General features: G+C 42.4%; 1 protein-coding gene across 1 annotated transcript in view; it reads right to left on the bottom strand.

The window, feature by feature from the left end:
• LOC138982343 (solute carrier family 23 member 1-like) overlaps nt 1–22,434 on the bottom strand; it is a 133,184-nt gene that overhangs the window by 36,105 nt on the left and 74,645 nt on the right. The window contains exons 7-9 of the mRNA XM_070355596.1: nt 11,968–12,088; nt 10,594–10,750; nt 1,192–1,445 (exon numbers count right to left, since the gene is read on the bottom strand). Of these exons, the coding sequence (XP_070211697.1) occupies nt 1,192–1,445; nt 10,594–10,750; nt 11,968–12,088 (532 nt within the window). The remainder of the gene's footprint in view (nt 1–1,191; nt 1,446–10,593; nt 10,751–11,967; nt 12,089–22,434) is intronic.

Here is a 22,434-nt window from a genome sequence, read left to right on the forward strand (position 1 = left end):
AAATATATAAGAAATAGTCTTCTTTTCGTCTGACTCAGAAAGGGTTGTTTTCTTTAATAGGACTACTTTGATTACTCGTTTTTGTAATCTAACACGTGGGTTTAATGCATTTTCACTTGCTGAGTCCCACAAAGTAGATGTGCTTTGGAAAGTTGTTCAAAGTGATGTGACCAAGCCAGGTTGTTATCAATGGTCACTCCCAACACTTTCTGATGATCGACTTTTTCAACAATTTCACCATGAGCCATTAAATCATGACATGTTGAGGTTATGTTCTGGCGTTTTTGTCTTGTTTTTTTAGTTTTTATTATCATGCTTTTAGTTTTGGGGGGGTTAAGGGACATGTGATTGAACTCAGTCCATTCACTCAACTGGTTTGATTCAGATAAACGACTTAAGTTAATGTTAGCAGAATGTATGGTAGTGTCATCTGAAAAAAGTTCACAGAAATTGTCAATATGAAGGGGCAGATCATTTATGTATATGGAGAAGAGCAGAGGGCCTAATACTGAGTCTTGGGGCGCACCATACCGTACAGCTTGATGCTGATGCGTTTGTGTGCACAGTCTGTTGCTTGTTACTGAGAAAAGAACTAATAAGGTTGACTGAATCAATCCCGAGTCCATATAATGCGAGTTTTCTGAGTCACAACTTATGGTCAGTTACATCAAAAGCTTTGGCAAAATCTACAAAAACAGCACCACAGAATTCATTATCATTAATCTTATCCAACCACTGATTAACAAGAGAGACCAAGGCAGTGTGACACGAGTGATGAGCTCTAAATCCAGACTGGTTAGGGTGAAATAATGTATTGTGATTAAAATGCACCAATAGGTGTTTGTTTATATGTTTTTAAAGTAGTTTTGACATCACAGACAACGAAGAGATCGGCCTATAATTTGAGGGGTCTTTCCTCTCACCAGATTTAAACAAAGGAATGATTTTAGTGTCTATCGGAAAATATTTTTTGTCTAAACAGTGTTAACGAGACAGAGCATTATTTTGGTTGTCGCCTTCTGATAGTCGCTTTTTAGATTAAAGATTTGAAATAATACACACACAAAGTGGGTTGAAAGAAAAAAAATATGCTGGTAAGCCCACGCTTGTAAATCAACATAACAAAATAACTTAAGAGGGAAGCTGATGAAATTAAGAAGTTGGACTAATTGTGTCTAAGGAAACACCTACCCGAGTCAAGCCAATAGCACCGATGTTTCCCCCATAGGACACTGTGGCGTGACCAATGCCGAAACCGCCGCTGAGTAAACTCATCAAACCCTCAACAGCGATGCCACGGTTCACTGCCCAGGCCGGAGGTTGCGGGACATAGCACATCCGTGCGCATGCGCTGTAGTCACCAATGGAATCGAGAACGGAAAGAATTGTGGCGAGGAAGAAACTCAGGAAGACGCCGGGGTGAAAACGTGGGAAACCATACTGACCTTCCGAGACAATCAAACATAGATTGGGCACACACACACACACACACACACACACACACACACACACACACACACACACACACACACAGAGGCACTCACATACGCACGCACGCACGAACACACACATACACGCACGCACGCGCACAAACACACACACACACACACACACGCGTTAAAAGATCGTGCTGTGCGAAATGAACAAAAGAGATGATGAGTTGATATCTTGTAACAAATGCTATCTTTGGTAAACAATAACACTCAAATTGCTTTACCAACTGTACATTTAGAACATATGGATGATGATGAATGACAAAAATTTAAAAAAAAGTAAAGGTAACCGTCTGGTCGTGGGGGAGAGAGATGTTAGAGATCTCAACTTTTCTGGGGCCAGCTTTATGAGGGCGGTGCCCATCTCCTCTCCCTCGCTGCCTTTGCCTTCCCCGGCCCTAAATAAGGTCAGGTACCCATTTCCAGTTGGAAAAATCGGGTATTTGTATTCGCCCCGAGTGGGGGACGAACCACGACCTCCAGCGTGAGAGGCAAAGCGCTCTAACCACTGCGCCACTCCGACTCTGTAGTTGGTGTTAAAAAAAAAGAGTAAATACTGGTTCTTTACTATATGTTGACTACCTGATAAGAGTATAAACCGGGCCAAAAAGTTCAACAACTTTAACGTGAAATCTATTTTTATTAACTGAAATCATTAAATTGTGTTTGTGTGGGGTCCTGATTTGGCCTATTATGGACCATATCTGGTAGTTGGACCCGAAAAGCAACAGCTAACTAACTAACTAACTGTGTTTGTGTTTAGAGTACTCAGGTATAGTTCTGGCGTAAGTACTTAACTGTTTGTTGAAGACAGAGTGATTAATAATACTCCGAATATAGTGTTCAAGCTGCGCATATTCAGTTTCAATGAAGATATTTTTAAAATACAGGTTGACCCTCAAAACAAGCCACCCATTAAAATGCTAATAACTCCTAAGCTACTACAGCAATTTACTTCATATTTGGTGTTCATTGGCTTGAGATATGGAATGATCAGTTTACAGTTTCAATGTTGTACGTTAAATGTTCTGACTTTAATAGTTTTTCGGGGAAAAAATCCAAATTAGGGAATTGACGCAAAAATACGAGATCTAGCCACACTAACACTAACACGCTTTTAGCCCTCCAGATTTTCATTTGTGTTTTTACATTTAGTCAAGTTTTGACTAAATGTTTTAACATAGAGGGGGAATCGAGACGAGGGTCGTGGTGTATGTGTGTGTGTGTGTGTGTGTGTGTGTGTGTGTGTGTGTGTGTGTGTGTGTGTGTGTGTGTGTGTGTGTCTGTCTGTCTGTCTGTGCGTGTGTGTGTGTGTAGAGCGATTCAGACCAAACTACTGGACCGATCTTTATGAAATTTGACATGAGAGTTCCTGGGAATGATATCCCCGGAAGTTTTTGTCTTTTTTTCGATAAATACTTTTGATGACGTCATATCCGACTTTTTGTAAAAGTTGGGGCGGCACTGTCACACCCTCATTTTTCAATCAAATTGATTGAAATTTTGGCCAAGCAATCTTCGACGAAGGCCGGACTTCGGTATTGCATTTCAGCTTGGTGGCTTAAAAATCAATTAATGACTTTGGTCATTAAAAATCTGAAAATTGTAAAAAAAATATTTTTTTTATAAAACGATCCAAATTTACGTTCATCTATTTCTTCATCATTTTCTGATTCCAAAAACATATAAATATGTTATATTTGGATTAAAAACAAGCTCTGAAAATTAAAAATATAAAAATTATGGTTAAAATTAAATTTCCGAAATCGTTTTAAAAACTATTTCATCTTATTCCTTGTTGGTTCGTGATTCCAAAAACATATAGATATGATATGTTTGGATTAAAAACACGCTCAGAAAGTTAAAACGAAGAGAGGTACAGTAAAGCGTGCTATGAAGCACAGCGCGACCGCAACCGCGCCAAACAGGCTCGTCACTTTCACTGCCTTTTGCACTAGCGGCGGACTACGTTCAGTTTCATTCTGTGAGTTCCACAGCTTGACTAAATGTAGTAATTTCGCCTTACGCGACTTGTTTTCTGAATGATCTTGCATAATAAAAACATCCACAGACAATAGACGAGCTGAAACAGCAATTACAGGCAGTCTCATGGATACAAGTCGGATGAGTGTGGCCAACGCTCAGTGTCAAAACCTCTTACTATTGAGGCATTCTCCGAATTTGAAAAATATTCTTTATAAAGCGTAAAAAAAAACCCACTTTACTTGAAACTTTGTGGAATTTTCATCCCACATCCCAGGCTAATGTACACCAAATAATTATGAAGTAAATTGTATAGGAGGTATTTGCATTTAAAATGGGTGGCATTTTTGAGGGGTCACCCTGTAATAGGGAACAAAACACACACACACACACACACACACACACACACGTGCACTCACGCACGCACTCATAAGTTTGTGTCAAACACAGTGTCTCTTTCAGGTCCGTAAATGCTTCCTGTCAGTTTGAGGCACGTGTTCGAAGGACTGCACTTTCGCCGTCCGACTTTATTCCTCTCATAGGCCACAGGGCATACTGGGCTCTCTTAGAACACAACATTAACTTGCACATACACTACTCACAAAAAGTTAAGGATCACTATGAGAAAACAGGTGCTCAATAAAATCAGTTCGCCACTGTTATTTATTTCTCAGTCAAACCAAATTGTTATAAATTCTTATTCAGCTGTAAGTGGGCGATGTTGTGTTAGTGGGAAAAAGTGCACGGGATTCTCTACTACTGAGCTTGGTAGCAAAAGAAAAAGTGGAAACTTGCGAAAAAGGACCTTGTTTTGGACCGTTCAGCCCGAACACATTGCACAAGCCACATGGAAAAACCATTATGCACGTGCAAGCACTGCTGTTTATGTGTGAGATGCTGTCACTTGCTTGGTTTTTTGAGAAGACATACCACCAGATTTAGGCATTATCTGACAATACCTCCACGACGAAAATTGAACGAGTTTGAGAGGGGACGAGCTGTTGCATGGTTCCAAGATGGTGTCCCCAAGCGAGAAGTGGCCAGGCGACTTCACGTGTCCATCTCGGTCATTGTCAGACTGATTCAACGTTTCATTGTCACTGGGAGGGTCCAGGAAAGACGCAGACCTTGGCGACCAAAGAAGACAACTCCACGTGAAGATCGTCTCATTGATTGAACGACTAGCCTTGCAAACAAGAACAGCCTCTTCCAGCATTATTCGAAGGCAGCTGAGGGTGGCTACTAACACCAACATCAGCCAGCAGACCACACGGAATCGCCTTCATGGGTTTAACCTCCGTTCTCGTCGCCCAGCTGTACGGCCACGTTTAACTCCAGCCCATAGGGCAGCACGCCGCGCCTTCTGCAGACGTCACGTGAGGTGGACACGTCAGCAATGGTCCCAGGTCCTGTTCAATGATGAATCACGCTTCACCCTGAACCACAACGACGACCGACTGAGGGAAACGCTACATTGACGCCACTGTCCAAGAAAAGGTGGCCTTTGGTGGAGGTTCTGTAATGGTCTGGGGGGCCTTCAGCCTTCACCACAGAACACCCTTGTTTCATGTACAGGGTAACCTGACTGGCCTCCGATACCGGGATGAGATCCTTCGACCGCTGGCTGTGCCTACACTGCAGCAGATGGGACCGCAGGCTGTCTACCAGGATGACAACGCTCGCCCCCACAGGGCAAGGGTGGTCAACGACTTCCTGCAGCAGTCTGGAGTCAACAGAATGGAGAGGCCAGCATGCAGTCCCGATCTCAACCCGATTGAGAACCTCTGGGATGAGTTGGATCGCAAAGTGAGGAGCAACCACCCCCCTCCCAGGGATGTCCAGCACCTCTACCAGATGCTGCAGGCTGAGTGGCAGGCGCTTCCACAGATGATCTTCACCACCCTGGTCAACTCTATGAGGACTCGCTGCGTCGAATGTCAGAACAGCCAGGGCGGTTACACGCATTACTGAACTTTTGGGAGCATCTGAATGCCATGTCTTGTGATTTCAACGACTTTGTGAAATCAAATTTCGATACGTACACACTTTGATAAAATGTACAGACCAAACGATTGCTCGAAATTGAAGAAAATGTTGTATCGTTATCACTAAAGCATTGAATTAAACGTTTGCCAAATACCAACGCATTGGCTTTCTTATTTGGAAAGTTATGAATTTGTGTGCAAGTGATCCTTAACTTTTTGTGAGTAGCTTAGTTCCAACTACCAGATCTGTACATATTTACAAAGAAAACACATAGAAATACGATTCAGAAAAATTATCTCCTCTAAATTGTGTTTTATTTAAAGATATGCGTCACTAAATGTGTAATGTTTTCCTATCATTCATCTGTTAGTTGCCTCCCTTGATTTTCATTTTTTGAAAATTTCTGAGAAAAAAAATTTCCCCCTCAAATCAATGCTATTGAGAAAACACATTCAGTGACGCATATCTTTTGAAGAAGTAGGCTCTTTCATACGCGGACAACAACTGACAGCCTGCGCCTGTAGAAAGATCACTGCTGACACGCTTAACTTGAGCATCACTCTTAAAAGAGCATTTTCCAGGAATTTTTATTCGCGTTTAAACCAGTACGCTTTGAGCGGCAGATGTTGAATATTTACACAATTAAAGTGAAAATTGAAGCTTTCATTTCTCTTAATTCCTGCTAATGTTCTTTTTTTTCTGTTAGCATATAACTTTATTTTTAAAACTCTTTCTGGCATGTCACATAACTGCATAACTTATATCTCAAATGACTTGAAGTGATATTAGTACGTATCTAGCAAGAAAACTGTCTCTCATCGCCCCAAGAGTATACAGTTCACGTTCGGGGTTGTAATTATGTGACAACACACCAGGAATACCTTAAAATAAACGTTTGAGTGCTCTGTTACTCAAATTGAAAACGGCTGTGTTTTGAGTGGGAATCTCAGACTGTAATTCTCATTGTGACACCTTTTTGCGCCAGTGATAATGTTAGTCCTACCTTTCGACCCTGAGTGGAATTTGTATTTCATGCGCTATTCCTGGAGATACAGATTTGAAATTGAGCCGAGAGCTACAGAGTTCGTTTTGGGTGTTGAATAGATGACAATACACATGAGGAAAGTCTTAGAATGAGTGTTTGAGCGTTCTATTTTTTTAAATGTAAATGCTGTGTCTTTTCAGACCGTAACGGCCAGTCGGCCAGTGTGTTTGTTTATGTTACGCGAAGCGTTTTAGCCCTGTATGGCACGGAATGTGCATGCGTTTGCTAGATTATACGTTTGAGTTCCTCAATCCAACGGTTTTAATCTGCTTTGACGACTGGGTATCTATGAAAACTAAATAAGGTATAATGACGAACGGAAGTCCGGACTCCTGACATAGGAGAGTGCAAACCGCTCGCTGATTACAATTTATTCAATTATTTGGCATAGTTTTGGAGCAGTTTTGAGCAAATCATTACAGTACAGGGAATGTCCCTTGAACTTTTTAAGGTCCAATTCGTCTTCTCGGCGTGGTTTTCGACGTGACCCGAGGGATCCACCGTTTTTCAAGGTTCAGGGACTACCCCAGCTAAATTTCCCATTATAACTACGTTCTGTCTGACGATTTCACTGACCGAATCGTCTGCTAGTTTAAGAAGTGCAACTTTTTTCATATCTCGCAGCATTCGTGCCTTCTTCGTCGCCATCTTGAAGCGATTTGCCTCGTTATGATCCCGTTGCATAGACCAATCAAGAGCGACTTTGCTCTGAGCGGGCCACTGTGATTCTGAGCAACGCATGCCGGCATGGCAGAACTGCACCGCGCTGCAGATTATTGAGGTCATGATGCATGCGTGCTATGTGTACCAGCCATGCGTTGCTCAGAATCACAATAGCCCGCTCAGGGAAAAGTCGCTCTGGATTGGTCTATGCAACGGGCTCACAACGAGGCAAATCACTTCACGAAGGCGACGAAGAAAGCACGATTGCTGCGAGATATGAAAAAAGTTGTACTTCTTAAACTAGTAGACGATTCGGTCAGTGAAATCGTCAGAGAGAACGTGGTTATGATGGGAAATTTAGCTGGAGTAGTCCCTGAACCTTGAAAAGCGGTGGATCCCTCGGGTTACGTCGAAAACCACGCCGAGAAGATCGCAACACGCTACACGGCATCGCAGTGTAAACAACGCCGCCATCTTGGATTACGCAGCGCGCGGTGGGCGAGCATATACCAAAGCCGCTCGCCGAGTGCTTCGCGAGCGCTTTCCTGCACTGCCCTAAGAAACGGCTTTCTGTCGAGTCATTCGCACTGCGGGTGACCCGTGGCGAACCGCTCTGGGCAACTCGTCTCTGAGTTCGCACACACAGCGTCAATACCGCGCGTATCATTAAATTTGTAGCGAGGAAAACAGGGTAGCTTACTCAGAGTTGACATTCAAATTTGCAAGTTCTCTCCCTTAAAGTGTGCGATACAAACAAAATTTGTTTTGTTTTTGAATGAAGTTAAATTGAGCATTACTACCAAGCATTCTGACATAATTCGTATTTTTTTCGTTTAAAAAGTTATTGCAATTTTCGGAAACAGTAACCTTTCTACTCTCAGAGACAATTTGAATTATTGTCCTTGTAGTGTTTGTTTAAAATGTATTAGGTAGGTGCAGAGAAATTAAAAACAAATAAAGAATAAATATGTCACATTAATTTTGAATCATATCCATAGCATGCGTCAAAATTGTATTGTTCTACATGAATACATGTTCTAAATTATTTAAAAAAGAAAACGGGGGAAAACAAAGCTTAACCCATGTGTGGATCGAACCCGTGACCGCCGGATTCGCAGTTCAACGTCGTATCTATTACACCAAAGAGGCAACTCAAGTATTGCAGCGATTGAAATCTTTGATGACCAGTATCTGTTATTTGTATCAAAATGACTGTTTAAAACGTAACGATGACCTGACTATGCATGACATGAACACACGCACAACACCTGGGAAGCATTTATTTACAAATGGCCGTCTACAAGCGTCGACAAAATTTGACATGAAGACACACGCGTTCCTCTTTGACAAAAGAGCAGATTGTGCCCCTTGAAATACATTGCTCTGATTGTTTGGTCGCACGCTGCAATCACACTGCCTGCGTCAACAATAGGATCCAGCCTATTCTCAAGCGGCCCTGTTAACCCGTGATTTGTACAAATGTTTTACAAATCACGTGAATGCGCCCGATATGTTCTTGTCATCTCCAAAGTCAAGGGATCAATTAGAATTTTTTTTTCTTCATTACTTTATTGTCCCATCGCTGGGAAAATCGGGTCGCTTCCTCCCAGTGGAAAGTTAGCAGCAACAGAGTCGCGCTACCCCAAAGTCAAGGGATCTATTAGATTTTTTTCCTTTTTTTTCATTATTCTATTGTCCCATCGCTGGGAAATTCGGGTCGCTTCCTCCCAGTGCAAAGCTAGCAGCAACCGAGTCGCGCTACCCCAAAGTCAAGGGATCTGTTAGATTTTTTTCATTTTTTTTCCATTACTTTATTGTTCCATCGCTGGGAAATTCGGGTCGCTTCCTCCCAGTGGAAAGCTAGCAGCAACAGAGTCGCGCTACCCCAAAGTCAAGGGATCTATTAGATTTCTTTTCATAATTTTTTTCATTACTTTATTGTACCATCGCTGGGAAATTCGGGTCGCTTCCGCCCAGTGGAAAGCTAGCAGCAACAGAGTCGCGTTACCCCAAAGTCAAGGGATCTATTATTTTTTTACAATATCTTTTTTCATTACTTTATTTTTCCATCGCTTGAAAATTCGGATCGCTTCCTCCCGGCAGTGGAAAGCTAGCAGCAACAGAGTCGCGCTACCCCAAAGTCAAGAGATCTATTATAGCTTTTTTTCTCTTTCTTTGTTATGCTACAAATCGTAATATTTTACCTATCCGGCCCAAACCACCCCCCACCACCCAGCATAGAGGCTCTAAACAACAAATATTAATAATAATAAAAGGCATGTATTACTTTGTGGAATGCGATTAGGTTCGACGTAATTTGTAAAAAGTTTTTACATTTTTACAATTCACGGGTTAACAGGCACTGCCGCGCCGCCGAATTTATTTTTTTCCCATCCCGCTACACGTTGCGTGGAAAAGAACCCAGGCCAAGTACTCGTCATAATCCCTAACGCGTCGTGCCGTCCTGCTGAAGTGGCGTAGGTGAGCGGAGCCCCTAATTTCGACTGGCCATCTTGTTGTTCTGAAAGCACGACGAAAGGTTTGTCGCCTTCGCCTGTCATCTTCCAGGAGATAAGAGCGTGGTCTGCGACAATGGTGGTCAGAATAGACCTAAAATTATTGACATCTTAGTGGCTGATGTTGCTGAAATTTTTTAACTTTTCTCCACAGCAAATTTGTTCGTGTCATGCCACGGCGACCACCGGAAGCGGAGACAATGACAATGACAATGACAATTCTTTATTTAGAGAGAGAGAGAGAGAGAGAGAGAGAGAGAGAGAGAGAGAGAGAGACAGACAGACAGACAGACAGACAGTGATAAAAACGAGGGTTGGGTAATCCATCAGTTACAATCACAGGACCAATTGGCATTAAATCCCTGGTTTACGTTTGTTGTAATAATGTGTTTTTATTTAAATTATTGTAACTCTCTTTCCGATATGACTGAAAATAACGTAATTACATGACGCTTTCGTAGGCTAAAATTAGATCTGTTTCTCAATTTCCTGGAGCATCTTTAGCGAAATCTGTTTTTTGGTTCAATCCGTGTCCAATCTCTTTGAGCTAACCCCACTGAAAATGACACCTTGTCATGACACCTTGTCATGACACGTGATGTCCGTGAACATCTAGTCACCGGAAGTTGAATGGACGCGCTTTGAATGCATACTTAATAGTAAAATGCCCAAGCTCTGTAATTTACCAAAGAAGATTATGGAATGGCTTTATAAAAGGTTGCTTAACTTTTCGGCTTATGTTTATAACTGAATTTAATTTCATCACTGTTGTTGCAAAAAAAAAGCAAACATCAGCATCATTTGCACACGCACATGTTGTGGCCCATAGGCCATACCAATACCACTTATGGCCCGTTACGTCTAGTATGGCAGAAAAAGGAAGAAAGGCGTGCATAACTAGACCAACCCGGGTAGATAGTAGAGAACCAGGGCGTGCTGTGTATGACATGCAGCTGTGTGTCGGTGCGGGCGTAGAACTGGACGCTGTCCCGGTCAGCTGACAGCACGTCCAGCTTGGTCAGCACGGCGCTCACTGACCAGCCGATGATGATAGAGATGAGTATCTGTAGCAAGCAACTCAACAATCATTACACGCATTCTTTTTATGTACTGCGTGTACCGGTAGTTCTAGCCATTTCTCACATTAGATTCGTGTTCTTCCGAAAGCGATGAAAACATGTGAGTCGATTAGGATCCAAATAAGCGTGTGCATCTTAATTTTTCTTTAAACAAATTTATGAATTTTCCAAGGCCAACATTCCGATAAAAAAACAACTATCATGGACGAGTAAGTTATTATTAAAATGTATATGTTGTTAATAACTTGAAGGAATTTCATCAAACGGCTCTTACTATTTCAATATAATAACTTACGCCTGTGTCCTGCAACATCAACTGGTTTTATAGATACAAGCAACTTCATTTCGACCCAAGGTCATAATCTTACAGACCCGTGATGTAGCAGATCGGCTAACATCAAGAGGTTTCAGTCCAAATCGAAGAGACCCCCGATGTAGTGGGTCGGTTCGCATCAGCTGGCTTTAGAGATACAAGCACATTCAGTTCTAATCGAAGAGACCCGCGATGTAGCAAGTCGGTTCACATAAGCTGACTTTAGAGATACGAGCACCTTCAGTTCTAATCGCCGAGAGACCCGCGATGTAGCAGATCGGTTCACATTAGCTGGTTTTAGAGATACAAGCACATTCAGTTCTAATCGAAGAGACTCGCGATGTAGCAGGTCGGTTCCCATCAGCTGACTTTAGAGACACAAGCACCTTCAGTTATAATCGAAGAGACTCGCGATGTAGCAGGTCGGTCCACATCAGCTGGTTTTAGAGATACAAGCACCTTGTTCTAATCGAAGAGACCCGCGATGTAGCAGATCGGTTCACATTAGCTGGCTTTAGAGATACAAGCACCTTCAATTCTAATCGAAGAGACCCGCGATGTAGCAGATCGGTTCACATTAGCTGGCTTTAGAGATACAAGCACGTGCACCTTCATTGAGATCCTGTGTCCGTATCGCACAGACCCGCGAGTCCTGATCGTACAAACCCGAATCCTGCGCACGAAAAAGTTACCAACCCGGTGGGAGCCAACCGCGGTGTTGAATTGGTTGAAATTGAGATTTGTGTGTGATTTCTGAAAGATAAAAAGTGTCCCTGTTCTGTTCTACACCAACAAATGTCTTTCCGATGCTCAGAATTTAACCTCAGTTATGTAATGATACTTTTTTTGCTAGCTGTTTTTGAATATTACGCTACACCAAAATACTCACTGCAAAGACTTGGTGTATAGGGTACCACTTGATATGAAACCCCCTCTCCCTGTTCCATGCTGGTATGGGGCTTGACCGTTTGCTCAGGTACAGGGATAGGACAATTCCACAAACAGCCACACTGAAAGCAAACACAGCAAGCGAATGGACATGAAAAATAAAGAAAACAGCAGAAACCAAGAAGTCCATTCTTTGCTCGGACCACACACACACAAAAGAAAAACCAACATAAATCAATAAATCAACAAAGCACCAATTATTGTACCCTCAATTAAGAAAAACATGTATCCGGTTTTTTGACCGCCGATATGGTTCACACTTTACCTCAGTCAGCACGGCGTAACATAATAGCCAAACAAAACTAAATTCATATGATATGATATTGACAGCTTCTTTTGTGAATACTTTTTTGAAGTTCACACAGTCTGTTATTATTTTCAATTTAGAATCTGACATTTGTGGGAGGTTTTCCGGGTTTAATTTGAGGATACCCTAATTTGGGTGACTCACATAGTCCATGTGATAGATTTGGTCGATCCAAACAGTTTGCCACGTGTGACAGGGCCGGACCTAAGTAGGGTGAGGGGGGGGGGGTCCCAATTGCGGTAGGGGTACCGTCATTAATTGAGGGTGCGAATCACCCGAACCTCGTAGGGGGGTCCGGGGGTATGCTCCCCTGGAAAATGTTTGAAATCTAGATTAAAATAATTATTATGTGCAATCTGGCGCATTCTGGGAGTATTTGTCATGAGGGTTTTTTCATATATCTATATATATATACGACTTGTGTCTGTCTGTGTGTCTGTCTGTCTGTGTGTCTGTGTGTCTGTGTGTGTGTGTGTGTGTGTTCGCGATGCACGGCCAAAGTTCTCGATGGATCTGCTTCAAATTTGGTGGGCATATTCAGGTAGACCCCGGACACAACCTGGTCGATGAGAATTTTCAACACGTGCTCTCAGCGCGCAGCGCTGAACCGATTTTGGTTTTTCTGTAGATCCACTACATCCATTCCCAGTAACTCTTCCTTATCTTCTCCAGTGTTTTGCGTTTATCTCCCTTCCTTCGTGTGGCGTCAATCCATATTCCCGTTACTATTTTTAGAAGGTAACTGCACTGTCCAGAACGCGGCTTTCCTTGCATGTACCCGTAAGTTGTCCTCACTGTAAAAGTGCAAAGGTCGAATCTATTTTTCGAAAAATCCACTGTCATCTATCTCTATATATTTATACTAGAGGAATACCCGGCTTCGCCGGGTGAATCGCGAGACAGAGACAGACAGCGTGGCGGTTCGCCGTCTTAGAGCACGTGTTGAACATTTTCATCCACCAATTTGTGCCGACTGAAAGGAAGGCAAGAACATACAGAGAGACAAAAGCCGCCAGACCCCATCACAAACAGAACTCTACAATCCACAGGTGTTGCCTGGCGAGCTAGCTATAAATAGCTGACAACTTCTAAGGCGAACAACTCTGCAGAGTCTGCTGTGAAGGGCGACGGTAGTCTCCCTGTCACACTCGACCCCCTTTGAATGAACTTTGTCCCCAAAGTTCCGAACCATGGACAACGCCAAATGTAATCGAGTGCCGAAACACCACAAACACCTTTGAAGGCGAAGTCCTCTCAAACGGGATTGAGAATTTTAGAGCTTATTTCTAAGCCCTATATTAACTGTTATGGCTTCTCAAAGGCCAGAACATACAGAGAGACAAAAGCCGCCAGACCCCATCACAAACAGAACTCTACAATCCACAGGTGTTGCCTCCACACACACACACACACACACACACACACACACACACACACACACACACAGACACAGAAGCCGTATATATCTATCTATATATATAAATATATAGAGATTGATGACAGTGGATTTTTCGATAAATAGATTCGACCTTTGCACTTTTACAGTGAGGACAACTTGCGGGTACATGCAAGGAAAGCCGCGTTCTGGACAGTGCAGTTACCTTCTAAAAATAGTAACGGGAATATGGATTGACGCCACACGAAGGAAGGGAGATAAACGCAAAACACTGGAGAAGATAAGGAAGAGTTACTGGGAATGGATGTAGTGGATCTATAGAAAAACCAAAATCGGTTCAGCGCTGCGCGCTGAGAGCACGTGTTGAAAATTCTCATCGACCAGGTTGTGTCCGGGGTCTACCTGAATATGCCCACCAAATTTGAAGCAGATCCATCGAGAACTTTGGCCGTGCATCGCGAACACACACACACACAGACAGACAGACAGATAGACACACAGACAGACAGACACACAGACAGACACAAGTCGTATATATATAGATATAGATATATATATACGGCTTCTGTGTGTGTGTGTGTGTGTGTGTGTGTGTGTGTGTGTGTGTGTGTGTGTGTGTGTGTGTGTGTGTGTGTGTGTGTGGAGGCAACACCTGTGGATTGTAGAGTTCTGTTTGTGATGGGGTCTGGCGGCTTTTGTCTCTCTGTATGTTCTGGCCTTTGAGAAGCCATAACAGTTAATATAGGGCTTAGAAATAAGCTCTAAAATTCTCAATCCCGTTTGAGAGGACTTCGCCTTCAAAGGTGATTGTGGTGTTTCGGCATTCGATTACATTTGGCGTCGTCGACAGGGATGGGACTCGACATGATATGTTCAGGAATGGCATTATGGCCACTAAATCATTTTCGTGCTGTTCCCATTCCACCAACCTGGGAGGGACCTAAGCTTGGCGGGTCCATGGTTCGGAACTTTGGGGACAAAGTTCATTCAAAGGGGGTCGAGTGTGACAGGGAGACTACCGTCGCCCTTCACAGCAGACTCTGCAGAGTTGTTCGCCTTAGAAGTTGTCAGCTATTTATAGCTAGCTCGCCAGGCAACACCTGTGGATTGTAGAGTTCTGTTTGTGATGGGGTCTGGCGGCTTTTGTCTCTCTGTATGTTCTTGCCTTCCTTTCAGTCGGCACAAACTGGTGGATGAAAATGTTCAACACGTGCTCCAAGACGGCGAACCGCCACGCTGTCTGTCTTTGTCTCGCGATTCACCCGGCGAAGCCGGGTATTCCTCTAGTATATATATATATATATATATGTCACAGTGGAAATGAGAATCCAGTGAGATTTCGAATCGCACTAGTGGAGATTGGAATTCCAGTTTGCACTAGGGCAAACTAGAATTCTCATCTCCACTGGATATTTGTTAGTGAAGATTGGAATTCCAGTTTGCCCTAGTGCAAACGGGAATTCAGTTTCAGTGGAGATGGGAATTCCAGTTTTCACTAGGGGAAATAGGAATTGGGGGAAAAATCACAAATGGTCCATATTAGGAGCCTGGGCGCCTAATATGGACCAGTTAAGCGACCTTCACGAATCACACGTAAAAAGCCCCCTATACTTCAAAATAACATGATACAACTTAGTGTACAAGTCAGACTAATTAAAATATATAATATATTTATCTGTTTCGGGTTGATGAGAGCATTATTTGAAGCACACCATGAAACTAAAGAAGCTTATCAAAAACAGAGTGAAAATAAGTGAAATTATTAACTTCTACGAAAAGAAGACTTTTTGTTATATTTTTTTTAAATCTCGATGGCTGGTTATAGGTTATTTTTAGCAAGCTTCTTAATGAAATAATGAATATAACCTTTAGCTTTTATTTTCTTCGATTTGTTGAAGGTGGTCCATATTAGGGGACTCGCACATACTTTGAGGTTTTGCTATTATTTTTTGTTTGCAGTAGAAACACGGGGTCAACACTGCTAAAATGTAACAAATGCGGTCTTAGCTATCATATATAGCAATTTTTGTGTGATAAAAGCTTTGGCTGTGGACAGAAACGAGTCCGTTTTAGGCGGCAAATTTAGAGTGAACGCTGCCAAAAGTGAAACAAGAAGAGCAAACGCTCGATCGAGTCACTTTCGCAGTTCTGAATATTATATGAGGCATCAGATGGACAGGAAGAAATTGTTATTCACAACACAATGAGTCACGTTCACATAAAATTTGAGCCCGGTCACTTTTATAGTTTCCGAGAAAAGCCCAACGTTAAGTTGTGTGTTGCCGAACAGAAAAGGCTAGTTATCTCCCTTGTTTTTCTGATAACGTTCGTAAAAGGCTACAGATGTAAATACTTTGATGTAAAGAATAATCCTACAAAGTTTCAATCACATCCGATGAACTTTGTCAAAGATATAAAATGTCTAATTTTTCCTTTGACGCTGACCTGTGACCTTGAAAAAGGTCAAAGGTCAACGAAACCATCGTTAAAGTGTAGAGGTCATTGGAGGTCACGACTAAACAAAATATGAGCCCGATCGCTTTGATAGTTTCCGAGAAAAGTCCAACGTTAAGGTGGTGTCTACGGACGGCCGGCCGGACGGCCGGCCGGACAGACTAACACTGACCGATTACATAGTCACTTTTTCTCAAGTGACTCAAAAAGAGAAAAAGCCTAACGGTTTTGAGATTTGTGTTTCTGCAACTGTTTTGACATGTGCAAGTTATCCAGAGAGGGTGAATACAGCGAATACAAGAAAATTGGTTGATTAAAATCAACATGGCCGAAGCAATGTTTTCATAAAAGAAGCGGTATTGTACGGGCACATGTTGAATTGGGTTACATGTGTTGCAGAGTATTTGAAAATCCGTAGGCATAAAAACATGCAAAGAAGAGTGATAGGTCCCTGTTGTGAATATAGTCAAGTGGAGAAATTGATATGTATCACACTAGTTTTGCTGTTACAGCAGTCCCTCTCATGAACGGACACCCTTGGGCCAGTGCAAACCTGTCCGTACATTGCAGGTGGCCGCCAGTGCAAACCTGTCCGTACATTGCAGGTGGCCGGTCACGGGAGAGCCCCCCCCCCCCCCCCCCCCATCACACACTCTCAGGCACTCTGACGGACTGAGTGAGCCTTTGCTACTGGTGAACGAGCTCTACTTGTCCTAAAACAATAAGGTCAAACTACTACAACTTATAACTGAAAGGAAAAAAACTGTCCTGTAAAAATGACGTTAAATCAACAGTGTCAGAAAAAGAGAGATAAAAGAAATTCCTGAGGATACAGGCACCCCATATGAAAGCAGCCACGAACATACTCACAGAAGCACACATGCTTGTGCAGATACTTTGCAAAAATTGAATTGAAAACCTGCATATGTGGTAATTTCTTTTTGTTTGTGTGGCTTTATTGAATACTTCAGGTGCAGTGACTTTTCCCTGTCCAGTTTTCTCTTTCGTCTCTCTTACCCCTCGCTTACCCACCCCCCACCCCCTTACCCAGCCCCGACATCACAAATTTCTAATCTGCAAGGCAGAGTACACATTTTCTAAAAGGAAGACTACTCCTCTTCAATTATTTCCAGAGATCTTCCAGCTGTCTCCACCATAAGCCAAGTGGTCGAGTCTTATACCCCCTTTCCACACAACCGTTCTAGGTCCCGTTCCCGTACCGACCAAGGAACAGTGCGGGCACGGGAGGGATCGGGAGAGAACCGCAATGAACGTAACTGATCGTTAACGGAACTGATTTGAACGGTAGGGTCGGTAGGGACTGGGCTGCATTTGAGTTTGGGCTGCATGTTCACATTTTTAGCCGTTCCCCTCCCGATCAGAATGAACGGTAATGGAACCTCAACCCATCGGTAACGGAACGCTTGGATCGTGAAAGGAACTTAAAACAACGGTAACGCAACGGTAGCGCTCTCACACACTGAGTTGTCATACCCGCATTCCACACATCCGTTCGAGGTCCCGTTCCCTTACCGACCAAGGACGGCTGCCACTATGGTCAGACGCTGCTGAAAGATGCCAAAAAACGGCCATTGTTGTGGCAGCAGTCCTTGGTTGGTACGGGAACGGGACCTAGAACGGTTGTGTGGAATGGGGGTATAACTTTTGACACCGACAAACTGAAGAATGAACAGATCTATGAGGTAACCGTCTCAATGGTCCAGGCTCAGGAAACTAAGAGTATATATGGCCTGGGGCGATTGTAGCTTCCCTTCTTTGTGTCCGATAGACAAGGACAATAAATAGTGGAGCATGGTGCAATTTCATGTTGGCATCTTCTCCACTGAAAGCTATAACCCAAAGACTGAAGACCAAAGTGCTTACCCCACTTCTGACCCGAATCACCCCCCTTCCGCTGGGTACACGTGCACTCAAGTTAACACAAGTTAACCTCTGCTTTAACCTATGTGCCAGGAGTCGGATGAGAGAGAGAGATGATGATGATGATGATGGAACTTTATTTTTCAAGGATAGAGGTTTAAGGCGACGCCTTTTCTTACAACCGGTCCTTACTTCTAATACAAATATCTAATAAATGAGAGAGAGAGAGAGAGAGAGAGAGAGAGAGAGAGAGAGAGAGAGAGAGAGAGAGAGAGAGAGAGAGAGAGAGAGAGAGACACACACACACACACACATAGACAGACATAGAAAGACAGAAGCGGGAGACACAGACAAAGACATACATACAGAGAGAGAGAGAGAGAGAGAGAGAGAGAGAGAGAGAGAGAGAGAGAGAGAAAATGTAACTGATCTCGTGAGAACGGTAACAAACGAGACATGTCACCTCTCCGAATGCGGCCATCAAAAACTTTTTCGAGCGCTCTAGCGCCGTTAGTTTGTCAGAACAGGAGGTGGTCCATATTAGGAGCCGGTCCATATTAGGAGCCCTTCCCCAACATACATCCCCCGTGGCTGCCCGCATAACGAAATCGTTTTTCTCGTGTTTTGAACTTGCCAGTGTTACAGCACAGAGCAGAGTCCGTCCCGCACTTTGCTTTGTGTACATCACGTGGCCACCCAAACACCCGCACAACGCAACATTTTCACGAGAAAAACACGTTTATTTGTTTGCTTTGTCTGTATTACACATTTCTATTTACATTTACCACTGACACACCAAATTGTATACTTTAGTTTGCAAGTGAATCGTTATCATACAAAATAACGTTATCACGAGACGAACAGAGATCTCAGAGATCGTCTGCTTCTCAACTGTTTCGCGCAAATCGTGTAATATTTATTTTTGCGGAAACCTCCCGAAGAAATGCAATCTCAGCGGCTTCCACCTACAACATAGTCGTGCTTATTTGGAATGTGACGTCCTGTACTTCGTCAGTCACACCTATCTCGAAAACTAAGCGTCGCACAGACAGAACCAGCGCCCTTCCATTATAAACAAGTGAATTGTTGAAGATGATGCAGTGTTAAATAACACTTGGATGATAACACTTGGATCATAACAAGGTGGGTGGGAGATATTGAGTACTTCAAAACGAATAATATAAGTAAAGGTGAAAGATAGCATGCACATGCACGTTTGTTGCATGACTATTTCATGGCTATTTTCAATAAATGTGTGTGTGTGTTCGCACGTGCTAGCACACACCCCTGCATGAATCCACATGTAGCCACACACACACACACTGACACAGGCACATCCACCCCCACACCCCCCCCCAAACGCACACACACATACACGCACTCGCACACACATACATATATTTGTATAAACGAGCACATGGAGATTTACATGTGCGCTTATGTGCGTTGACATGTTAGCAATTAATTGTTTTTCTGTTTTCAACATCCGATGTGGTAGTCCTGGATCGACGCAAGTTAGTTTCCTTTCTCAGTTGATAGGGTTTGTCCCCATGGTTGAAAACAATGTATATAAAGGTTTATCACTGTAAAACAGGCGGTTCGTGAAAAGTACATATCTTTTACACAAGTGTAGCCAAATTTACTTTCAAAAGTTAAACACGTCCCGGACGTGATCGCAGGATTGTTACATCAACTATAAGGTGTTATCCAGACATCTGACATTTATTTGGTGACAGTGTTTAGTCCACTTGGAAAGACTGTTTGTAGCTTTCTGATCCAAAACTGTTCCCTCTCGTGCCTGTGTGTAGGGTTGTTGGTGTACGCCTGTTCGATGGGTAAACACCGCATTTCTTGCAGTGAGTGTCCAGGTAAACTGAAGTGCATTGTCACATGTGTACCGACATTTTTTTGGATGTGTGACCTATGCAAGTAGAAGCGGGTTTTGAGACTGTTTTTCGTCTCCCCGATATACTGTGCATGGTCACACTTGTGGCAGTACAGCATGTAGATAATGTTGGACGAGGTGCAAGACATGCGGTGTCTGACCCCGAAGTCTCTCCTGTACTGGCGGTCTCCTTCAAGTGTTCTTCGCACATGATGCATTTCTTGCCACATTTAGCAACACCTGAGTCAGAGTGTGGTGAGGGCTGGGGGAAGGACAGTATATATAAAAAAAAAAGTCCCACAAAGGGACTTTGCATTGTAAATCTCGGTCCCCCTTGAGGAGGGTCTGATCCTCCCAATAGGTTGTCTGTGAAGGGATACTTTTTTCTCTCTCTTTCTCTGCTACGAGATTTTAACAAATCTCGGAAGAAAGTCTCTGCTGACTTTCAATTGTTTCTTTCACAATTTCTGATGTTTTATAATGTGGTCACCGTGAAAGTTGCATCGCCTTTAAAGCGATCCAATTGAACAAGTCTTGCAGAAAACTTCTTCTTTACCAAGTCCTGTGTTGAACAGCAGTGAAAAGTTTACCCCTTTTCCTGTTTAACCTTTTCAAAATTAGATCTAACTTGTTCGCGTATCCATTTCTGGGTCTGCAGGCTGGTACAGGCTTTAGGCTTTAGGCTTTTTCAAATTTCCCTTGTTTTAACCTAATGTCTTGGTTAAAACTTGTCTAAATTTCTAAATTCTTTCTTAATAAATATCAATTCTACACTAAACGGCAGAAGGTCAAGCTGCAGTTAGAACTGTTAGAGCAGCGTAAATCTCGTGCAGCACAGGTGCGTGCAAGAGTTCAATGGATCGAGCAGGGTGAAAGGAACACACCTTTTTTTCTTGGGTTAGAAAAGGCGAGAGCAAATGCAAAAATAATGGAAAGTGTAACAGATGATAATGGACGAATTGTTACAACGCAAGAGGATATTATTCTCGTCCAAAAAACGTATTTTGCTGATTTGTATAAACGAAAAATTGATGAGGGAAACATGAGCTTGAAAATTGACACTTTTTTGGATGGAACAAAGGTTTTAAAAATAAATGATCAGCAGAAAGACAGCTGTGAAGGGGAAGTGGTAGAAGGAGTTTTGTCAGCTCTAAAGCGTATGAATAATGGTTCTGCGCCTGGAATTGATGGATTAACAGTTGAGTTTTATAAGTTTTTTTGGAGGAGCCTAAAAAGGTATATACTTGCTTCTTTTAACTCTGCTTTTAAGAATGGAACTCTATCTAATTCACAGTGTAAAGCGGCAATTACACTGATTCATAAAGGGAAAGATTTATCAAGAAATGATTTAAAGAATTGGAGACCTATTTCACTGACCAATACAGATTATAAGTTATTAGCGAAATGTGTAGCTCTTCGGCTCTCTGGTGTTGTAGGGAGTGTTGTGAATAATAATAATAATAATAATAATAATAAATGAGCATTTATATAGCGCAACATCATAACTTTACAATTATGCTCTTTGCGCTTGACACATTTGAATGAGGATCAAGTTGGGTATATAAAAGGTAGACGTGTCTCAACCTTATTGCGATTAGTTGATGATGTTTTAGAACATGCAGATTTACATAATAAGCCTGGATTGATGGTGTCAATTGACTTTTTTCATGCATTTGATTGCATTTCCAAAGAGTTTATGTTGAAGATGTTTGAAAAATTTGGATTTGGAACTGATTTTGTGAAATGGGTTGATGTTTTGATGAAAAACGCAAGAAGTTGTGTAAATTATTGTGGTTGGTTATCTGAATTTTTTAATATTGATTCCGGAATAAGGCAAGGTTGTCCTTTTTCCGCACTAGCCTTCGTATTAGCAGTTGAATTGTTAGTAATCAAAATTCGAGAGGCCAAAAATATAAAGGGTATGTCATTATGGAACAACGGAGATATGGATAAAGTTTTGAAAGTATTGTTGTACGCTGATGATGTTACATTGTTTTTGCAAGATGAACATGACATGTTCCAAGCCCTGGCTTTGATTGATAAATTTTCGGAAATATCACGTTTGAACATAAATCACCAAAAATCCAAGCTAATGTGGTTTGGGTCACGGAAGAACTGTAGGAATGAGTGTTGCGGTTTTGCATGTACAGACAAAATGAAAATTCTGGGTGTATATTTTTGTAATTACATGCGTGCGTCAAAAGTGAGAGAGAATTGGGATGAGAGAGTGAATGTTGCGAAAAGACTCATCTGCGTGTGGGAGAAAAGGAATTTGAGCATTATTGGTAAAGTCTGTGTATTTAAAACGTTTATTCTGCCACATTTTGTCTATATAATGCAGGCGCTGATTGTACCAGACGACATTCTAACTGAAATTAATAGGTTAATGTTTCGCTTCGTGTGGCGCAAAAAAGACTGCAACAGGAAGGCATTTGAAAAGGTGAAAAGAACTGTTTTATGTAACGAATTTAAGCAAGGTGGATTG

Source organism: Littorina saxatilis, linkage group LG12 (genome assembly GCF_037325665.1).
Source record: "Littorina saxatilis isolate snail1 linkage group LG12, US_GU_Lsax_2.0, whole genome shotgun sequence".
Classification (NCBI taxonomy): domain Eukaryota; kingdom Metazoa; phylum Mollusca; class Gastropoda; order Littorinimorpha; family Littorinidae; genus Littorina; species Littorina saxatilis.